General features: G+C 42.0%; 1 protein-coding gene across 3 annotated transcripts in view; it reads left to right on the top strand.

Moving 5' to 3' along the window:
* Positions 1–2,785: 2,785 nt before the first annotated feature.
* The window catches only part of prrc2c (proline-rich coiled-coil 2C), a 35,539-nt gene continuing 28,613 nt past the window's right edge, over positions 2,786–9,711 (top strand). For all 3 annotated transcript variants that reach the window (XM_061779113.1, XM_061779112.1, XM_061779111.1), the window contains exons 1-6: positions 2,786–3,214; positions 8,008–8,179; positions 8,278–8,452; positions 8,534–8,643; positions 9,130–9,273; positions 9,351–9,649. In XM_061779113.1, coding sequence (XP_061635097.1) covers positions 8,062–8,179; positions 8,278–8,452; positions 8,534–8,643; positions 9,130–9,273; positions 9,351–9,649 — 846 coding nt within the window. In that variant the 5' untranslated portion in view covers positions 2,786–3,214; positions 8,008–8,061. The remainder of the gene's footprint in view (positions 3,215–8,007; positions 8,180–8,277; positions 8,453–8,533; positions 8,644–9,129; positions 9,274–9,350; positions 9,650–9,711) is intronic.

Below are 9,711 nucleotides of genomic sequence, written 5' to 3'. Positions count from 1 at the left end.
TTCTCCAAAACCTGTATGTACCTTTCAGCATTAATGGTGCCTTCACAGATGTATAAGTTAGCCATGCCATTGGCACTAACACAGCCCCATACCATCACAGATGCTGGCTTTTCAACTTTGCGTCCATAACAGTCCGGATGGTTCTTCTCCTCTTTGGCCCGGAGGACACGGTCGTCCACAATTTCCAAAAACAATTTGAAATGTGGACTCGTCGGACCACAGAACACTTTTCCACTTTGCATCAGTCCATCTTAGATGAGCTCGGGCCCAGAGAAGCCGGCGGCGTTCCTGGGTGTTATTTATAAATGGCTTTTGCTTTGCATAGTAGAGTTTCAAGTTGCACTTACGGATGTAGCGCCGAACTGTATTTACTGACATTGGTTTTCTGAAGTGTTCCTGAGCCCATGTGGTGATATCCTTTACATATTGATTGTCGGGTTTTGATGCAGTGCTGCCTGAGGGATCGAAGGTCACGGGCATTCAATGTTGGTTTTCGGCCTTGCCGCTTACATGCGGTGATTTCTCCAGATTCTTTGAACCTTTTGATGATATTAGGGACCATAGATGATGAAATCCCTAAATTCCTTGCAATTGTACGTTGAGGAACATAGTCCTTAAACTGTTCGACTATTTTCTCACACACTTGTTCACAAAGAAGGGAACCTCTCCCCATCTTTGCTTGTGAGTGACTGCGCAATTCAGAGAAGCTCCTTTTCTACCCAATCATGGCACCCACCTGTTCCCAATGAGCCTGTTCACCTGTGGGATGTTCCAAACAGATGTTTGATGAGCATTCCCCCACTTTCTCAGTCTTTTTTGCCACCTGTCCCAGCTTTTTTGCAACGTGTTGCAGCCATAAAATTCTAGGTTAATGATTATTTGCTAAAAACACTCAAGTTTATCAGTTTGAACATTAAATATCTTGTCTGTGTAGTTGTATTCAATTAAATATAGGTTGAACATGATTTGCAAATCATTGTATTCTGTTTTGATTTATGTTTAACACAACGTCCCAACTTCATTGGAATTGGGGTTGTAAAATGCAGTGGTGGGAAGTAATGAAGTCCAAGTACATAATTACTTTACCACTGTTACTACATTGGAAAACAGATATTTGTATTTCTACTCCATACTTCGTCAAAATAGGCTCATTACTCTTGTCAACCTTTTTGAAGGATTGATTTGGATCTTGGAGCCTGTTTTAACACGTCCTTGTTTCATTTAATTACATGCATTAAACCATCCATCCATCCATTTTCTGAGCCGCTTCTCCTCACTAGGGTCGCGGGCGTGCTGGAGCCTATCCCAGCTGTCATCGGGCAGGAGGCGGGGTACACCCTGAACTGGTTGCCAGCCAATCGCAGGGCACATAGAAACAAACAACCATTCGCACTCGCAGTCACGCCTAGGGGCAATTTAGAGTCTCCAATTAATGCATGTTTTTGGGATGTGGGAGGAAACCGGAGTGCCCGGAGAAAACCCACGCAGGCACGGGGAGAACATGCAAACTCCACACAGGCGTGGACGGGGATTGAACCCCGCACCTCAGAACTGTGAGGCTGACGCTCTAACCAGTCGGCCACCGTGCCGCCTGCATTAAACCACATAAAATAAAATAATTTTGCCAAAGAAATATTCTTTTCCCTTTTCCACAAAATATTAATGGCTCATTGCAGAATTGGAGGACATTATCTCGAACAAGCTTTTTGTCCATCATGGACAATCCCCAGCATCCACTGCACACAGCACCATCTCCTGGCAGAGGAGCCGCTTCATTGACAGGCTGCTGTCACTGCTCTGCTCCCTGGGAATACTGAGGAAGTCCTTCCTCGCCCCTGCCATGCAGCTTTTTACTTCCACCTGGGGAGAGAAAAGCCAATATCGCATTCCCGTTCTGTCAATATCTTGCACACTAATCACCATGCATCTTATTCCGGACCTTGAGCTAGCACTTGAATAATGACTTTAATTTTATTTCTGTATGGAAAAAAAAAAACTGTACAGATTATATGTTTCATATTTGTCATATCTTTTAAAAAAAATAGATACTAGGTTTATTATTAAATATTTTAATATTTGTAATGTCTTAAATAGTAGTATTTCAACATGCCTTCTTTGCCTTTTTGTTATTTTAATTATGGATATTACTACTGTTATTTTCATTGTGGATACTACTGAAACAATACATTTAGATTGGTCAAACCAATGGCAACACTAGGCCTATTTTAAAATGTTCTGAGCTCCCCCCCCCAAAAAAAGAAATAAAAAATTTGGTTGTTTGTGGTTAGGCCAACTTTTGGGGAGGTTTTAACCCACATAAAAAAGTTCTTATGCCCCCCCCCCACACACACACAAATGATTTGATTTAAAAAAAAAAAAAAAACATACAAAAAACTTGAAAGCATTGGCCTTTGTCACCGTTTTCAAATCAGATGCTACCTTTTTTAAATATCGGTGTTATTTTTTTATTCTTTTATTTTTTTGTACTCATGTTTTTGTGCTATGTACTGTAATATATTCTACTGCCTCTTGGCCAAGCCGATTTTATAAAAGACATTTTATATCTCATTAAGCTTTTCCCTAGTTAAATAAAGGAAGGAAAAAAATACTAGTTTTTCTTCAAAACAAACAAAAAATGTAGGTAATCCAAATAGTCTTTTTTTTCCCCCTAAATTTTCCACCATTTCTGGAATGATCCAAATAAGATGTGTATTAAACTAATTTTCCAATTAATATCAGGTTGCACCTACAGCTTATAATAGAGATCAAATTGGTGAAGGGTTCAAGGAAGCGAGACAGGAGGTGGGCGATAGGACAGGATAAATCTGGCAACCCCCGAGCTTCCATCTTTGATTGTGCGACGGGCCGCGGCGAGAGCGGGCCTCACTGCTCACTCACCTTAGCACAACGCTCTTGCTCCCCGGTAAACGGACGCGGAGGGACCCAGAGCGCCCACCGGACGACGTCGTACCGGCTCCCTCGAGCGAAGGCCGAAGCGACGAGGACAGTTCGACCGGCGAACCGCGGACGTGGACTCGGACGCCCTCGCAAACCGACGAGCCGAGCGAGCTAACTAGCCGGTGCGGGGCTAGCCAGCTTTTGTAATCCGCCGGCGAGACACCCAAAACTCGCCGCCGCGAGCCTTATTAAAAGACAGAATTCCCAAAACAACCCAAAAAATAAAAAGGACAAAAGGAAGCACCGGCACTGGCAGGTGAGACCACCGCGGCTGCTCGGGAAATGTGAACTATTGTTTTTTTTTTCCTCCTTAAATGTTAGCTCTCCGCCACTACTAGCACGCTTTCGGTCACTGGTTAGGGGCTCAAAGAGGATGTGATGGCGACTCGTGAGAAACGAAACCACGTTCAACCATCCAAGCGGCGGCCTGCTCTCCAACCAGACCGCCCTTACATTACACGTATTTAACACCAAACCCAGTCGTTTTGGGGTAAACTGTTACATTGCGTCGGTTTTACATGCTTCAACTGTTCTCCCCCCGCCCCCCCAACCCAACCACCACCATCCCCAGTTCTGATTTGAGCCGTGAGGGCCTCCGCCGTACGCCAGTTAAGAGGCATCAAGCCGGACCGGTGGTGACGGCTAGGCTAACTGTGGGGCTCGCGATCACAACGAATCACAGTGTTAAATATGCACCCTTTTTATTATTATTATTATTTTTTTTTTTTTTTTTTGAATTTCATTGTCACCGCCATCTTATGGAGTCAATTTAACGTAACGGATTTCCTCTGGAGCCGTCTGCCATGCAGGCGGATGACTTTCAAAGGAAGAGAACGTGTGGGCTGCGATGGGGAAACGTTGGCCCAAATCGATGTGTCACTTTGACAATGAGGCTTCACGGTGGGGTCATGTGAGAGACCCTTAGAAGCTGATTGATTGATTGATTGATTGATTGATTGGTTAATAACCCGCTGAAAAGAAAAGAAAAATGAAACTGACGTTAAAGTCTTAATTTTATGTGATTTAAAAAGTTGTATATATTTGAGATAAAAGTCGGAATGTTATGAGATCTAAGCCATAATGTTATATATTTTTTAATGTTGAGGGAATCAAGCTGCGATTTTTAGATTTAGTAAAATCGTAATGTTACGCGGATGAAGTCGTAATGTTGCGACTCTGCAAGGATAATGTTGCGAGAATAAAGTCGTAACGTTGCAAAAATAAAGTCTTAGTGTTGTGAGTTGTATACCTTACAAAATTAAAAGTTGTAATGTCATAAGGATAGTAATGTTTCGAGGATAAAGTTTTGTTACGAGAAGGAAGTCATAAGGTTGTGAGAATAAAGCCATAAAGTTACGAGAATGGAGTTATATTTCCAAGATTAAAAGTTGTAATTTCTAATAAGTCATTTTACAAGAATGTCTTACTATTACAGGAAAGTCACGTATTTTTGGTATATTTTAACAATTCTTTTCCACAATGTTAGTTTTAATACGGAAGTCAAATTTTCTAGGATAAAGTTTATCCATTTTTCCAGATAAATTGTAATGACAGTTGTACATTTTAGAGAAAAATATATTTTGAGAAAGTCAATTGTATAATTTGGTAATAAAACCTTTTTGTTGCAATATGACTATCCTCTTGCGATAGAGAACATTGTATTATAATTTGATGAATAGTCGGAATATTACGACGGTCATATTTTTATGGGAAAAAGTCGCCTATTTTCAAGAAAAATACTTATTTGGGGAGTAAAATATTTTTGGAGAAGTTGTGATTTTGAGATAAAGTCACAGATTTTCTAGATGTCATATTACGGGTATCAAGTTGTATATTTTTAAGGGAAATAATGTGTTGAACCACCAACACCTTTTTAAGTTCAGTGATTTTTTTGTGTGTTTTTTTTTTTTTTTTTGTCCCCCCTTAACTCCTTTTGACGAGCCCTCTTATGATACTGTGCCAGTTCACGTCTCCCGCTGGTCTTTGATTAATCATTAACAAGTTAAATTTGAGGCAACTAATGGTCATGACACTCATCAACAACAAATGGGATGTTTTAATATTTTTCGTATGCGAAGTTGAGTGCCTGTGCCCCATTTTGATTCCCCTTCAAGTGTTTAAAAAGGTCTACAAAATCCCTTTTAATAATGATGATCAAACAGAATTGAATCTTAATGATAATGCTTGACATCATGGCTTTTTTGTGTTAAATTTATAAAAAAAATTGTCACAAGACATTGTAGTCTATCACCAATCAACATTAACACAGTCGTCAAGTCATAATTATAGCAACATGACAGGATTTCTGAAAAATGATAATCTCTCAGATGAGTACAACACTGAGAATTTTGAAAATCACATGGGTTCCTGTGAAATTAAGCATTATGTGTGTGTGGGGGTAGGGGGCACAGATGTAATTGGCCATGTTGAACTTGATCTTTAACACTTTTTTTTTTTTTTTTTTTTTTGGAAGATGCTCATTTATTTTTTTCAAAAGGAAAATAGTGGAGCTATAAAAAATGTGGACATATGCATCATGTACTTTTAAAAATATAGAATATTTGAAAATGTCAGCATTGATCGCTATGGCAACAGAAGTTTTGTAATAGAATTACGTGATTTCCCTAGTAACGCTATTTCTGAAGAACTACTGGATGCATTTGGCTGAACTTTATGCATGACCTACTTATAAAGCTATTGTGTGCAACTATGAAGTTTGGAGCTATACACTTCTCAATTCTACTTGATGCTATCGATACTTGATGCCGTAAGACCCCCACAAAGCTTTTGTTACCTTGACAACAATATCTTGGGAAATGGTCATTATGAATTGTCGAAAAAAAATAATACACAATTGTTGGCATTTTAACAAGAAGCAAAGTGAACTACTTCAGCACAACATTGTCATTCATCCCCCCTTATTTTGTGGTACCTTAATGTTTGGATTAAGTGGCCGATTCATTAGGGACATTGGGGAGGAGGTGACACACAATCCACATTATTGAGGTACAGAAACTAAATCGGCCACACCTATAATTTAAGGGAACCGGCATGTATGGTTTTATTTAACTCGCCCTGTGGAGTTGGCAAGTGAATGTACAGGTGCGCACCGATTACGCAGCACACATCTGAGGTGCTGTTTGTCTGAGATACCGCAAAATAGTAGATTGAAAAAACTTTATTGGGCATCAGATAGTTGCAGTACTGCTCCATAAGACGCATGACAAGGCTAAAAATAAACTAGCTTTTGGATTCATACGCAACGGTGACGCGGAGTAAATGTCTTTTGCGGAGCCGATTGATGACGTCATTGATCGGAACGGCAAATTATGACATGAAAGCCGATCAGCATAAAATGCTAATTATCGGCCGATACCGATCGGATTGGCGTAAAGTCTACTTTGAATGGCACATTGAACATTGTTCGAGAATGGCAGTAGAGTAGGTCATGGACTTGAGTCATCAATTTTGGGGGGGGAATTTATTTTTTAATGGAGAATTTTAGAGGCATTTGAGATGCTCATTCCATGTATTTTTTTTTTTTAATTATGCCACTTGTCACGTTGCTCATAATTACAGTAAATATTTGTATGAAACCTAACCCTTGGAGGCCATAAATATAAACAATCCAATAAAAAACAAGTACATGGAGTGATAACTGAGGGTACCTGCTTGTGTCACATGACCATGTATTGTTACACCACGCAACAGACTAGTTCCCTGCACACCGTCATTGTTATTATCACAAGTGACTGATGAGAATTGGAGAAAGTGTGAGGAGGATATGAGTGTGGGTTAAAATAAAAACTAGTCTATTGCGTGGCCCACTTATTGGAAAAGCCTTCATTTATAACTTGACGTAAGTGATGCCAGCGCTACACACTACTGCTCACTAAATAATACATGATCTGTGCGTGTGTGTGTCTGCCTCAGAGCTGCTGTGTCTTCACTCCCTGTAGCCACTGATGTAGGATACACAGCGGTTTTTAACATTTTAACTGAAGTTTAAAATGTTGGAGAGCACACACATGACGAGGGGGGGGGGGGGAAATGGGCAAGTGTCTTCTTTAGAGGGGCAACGATGAAGCGACTAATCGATTTATCAAATTAATCTAACGATTTTTGATACTCTATTGTTTAAAGACCTTGTATAACTTAAAATTAGACTTGACACCGATTCGATCGCTATCGGCCGATAATTAACATTTTATGCTGATCGGCTTTGTCATAATTCGCCGTCATTGATCGGCTACACAAGACATTTACTCCACGTCGCCATCGTGTACAGTATATTCAAATCCAAAAGAGTTTATTTTTAGCCTTTTCGTGTGTCTTTTGATGTAGTACTATAAATATCTGACCACCAATAGTTATTTAAAAAAATAAAAAATAAAAAAATGTGTCAGCGGTGCGGATCAGACTAAAAGACAAATTTGCTCTTTCACGATTGCATTGTCAGACTACTTCAATAAAATCTTGTATTCCGATACCACTGCGTCCCGTTTTTATGATCACTGAGCTTCATCTTCTCAATTCAAACGCGACCGGATACACTCGTTACCATGGCGACAACAGCATTTAATGGATCGCGCCGTGTGTTTATAAGAACAAAATAGGGCAAAACGTGTGCTAGTGGTGAACGGTGGTCGGGAGAGGACGTTCGTTAAGGCTTGCTTGAGGTATGTTCACGTACTTTTAATACGGTACCGCTCGCAAGCAGGCAAAGCGTTATGAAGCCTAGCAAGCTAGTGCTAGCACTAACGGTTGTAAGCGAACATACAGGCGTTCTGTCGAATCATGCTCTAAAGTTTTGGTGTGTGTGAAGTAATTACCGTAAGTTGGCACCCCTTATTTCTGTCTGGGGGGGCGGTGGGGAGATGCTAAAATTTTGTATTTGTATACCCCACTGCCGCCTTTTCAGCTGGCCTGCTGCTACTACTTAACCTCCTGGCTGATTATTGGTATATGTGTGTTTACCCCGCTAGACACTAAGAACATGAATTATGACCCCCAGTTAGACTTAAAAGTCATTCTTCCTCGTTTTCTTAGGAGCTGGTTCTGGTGGCTAGGCCAAAGGACCAGACTCAATGAGTTTCCAGCGAAATGTCAGAGAAGTCAGGGCAGAGCACCAAGGCAAAGGATGGCGGCAAAACAAAGTATGCGACCCTTAGCCTCTTCAACACTTACAAGGGCAAGTCTTTGGAAACCCAGAAGACTGCAGGTAGGACCTTGCCCACTCCTTAAGTATTCTATTTCCACACATCAAGCCCTTGTGTTGAGATTGTCAAATACTTTAATCGCCACCTCTTTGCGTTTCAGTCGCTGCCAGACATGGGCTGCAAAGTTTGGGCAAAGTTGCTGCCAGCAGGCGCATGCCCCCTCCCGCCAACCTGCCCAGTCTAAAGGCGGAGAACAAGGGCAACGACCCAAACGTCAACATCGTCCCCAAAGACGGCAGCGGCTGGGCATCCCGGTCCGAGGGGGGAGAAGAGAGGTAGTGTCTTCGCTTGTCCTTTTGGAGGGTACTTGGAAATTTTGAGTTGGAAAACCTCTGCCTTGAATTTCTGTACCCCAGGCAACAAGAGACACCCCCGCCCCAGGCCAAACCAGCAGTGGTCCCGCCTCAAGAGCCTACCACAGGGGGAATCCGGTCCTGGGCGAATAGCAAGCAGACGCAGCTAGATGGTAAGAAATCAGTGTTGTACCTCCTATTTAAAGTTGCGATATTAGGTGTTCTTTTTCCTCAATTTAAAAGTTTCCCAGATGTCTTTAAAAAAAAAACAACAACAACAAAAAAACGGTGTCACATTCCTCAGTCAAAATACACAAAGGAATCAAATTGTAAAGGTAGATAAAATTACATCACAATGGCAGATACAGGAGCCGAGCTGCCCAATCATGGCCAAAGAAACTGCAGGTGGCATTTATTCGGTAAATTAGCCCCACCATTACACAAACAGTGGGGCGGAAGTGCAGAATTGCTTGCTCACGGACACATTTTCAAAAATTGATAGATACCTTGAGATTTACTTGGTTGTTTAATTTCACACTTGATGGATTGACTGGCACTCCAGAGACTTATTTGTATACAACCCAGTCAAGTCTTTTTTTAATACGTCTCCATTAATTGGGTTTTTCATGCTATTAATAATGTGATTTGTGTTTGGACAGGAGCTCCTCGCGTGAGCAGCCACTTCCACCAGGAATTCCCCAGCTTGCAGGCGGCCGGCGATGGAGAGAAAGACGGACAGCAGGAGGAGGAGGAGGAGGAGGAGGAGGAGCCATACGGACCGGGCCCCAGCCTCAGACCTCAAAGTATGCCTGTGCCTTCAGATGCCATTCATTGTTTGTTTGGAGTTACAGGCCGCCCAATAAAGTGTTTCCTTTGTCAGATGTCGGCAGTTGGCGTGAGGGTGGCGGGAGGAATTTGAACACCACGTCCAGCCCCTCTGAGATGGACAACAGGCCCCCAGAGGAGGGAAGCGCGGGCCCCGATACCTCCTCGACACCCGAGGATGCCGACAAGACTGGCCGTAAGATAACCACTGACAGCCAGCGGGAGAAGAGGGACGGCAGGGACAAGCTGCCCCCCTCAGGACCCTCTCAGGCTAAACTTAATGGGGGCCAGCAACCACCCGCTGGTGTGCCCTCCCATTTTGATCCCACGTTCAGAAGCATGATGCCACCCTATGTAAGTCTGGTACCGTGACGGGTCAAACTTCCACTCATTTTTGTCTTGTCTTAGTCATTTTT

The sequence above is a fragment of the Phyllopteryx taeniolatus genome, chromosome 7 (genome assembly GCF_024500385.1).
Source record: "Phyllopteryx taeniolatus isolate TA_2022b chromosome 7, UOR_Ptae_1.2, whole genome shotgun sequence".
Classification (NCBI taxonomy): domain Eukaryota; kingdom Metazoa; phylum Chordata; class Actinopteri; order Syngnathiformes; family Syngnathidae; genus Phyllopteryx; species Phyllopteryx taeniolatus.
Note: the sequence above shows the minus strand (reverse complement) of the source record. Positions and strands in the feature narration are given on the sequence as shown.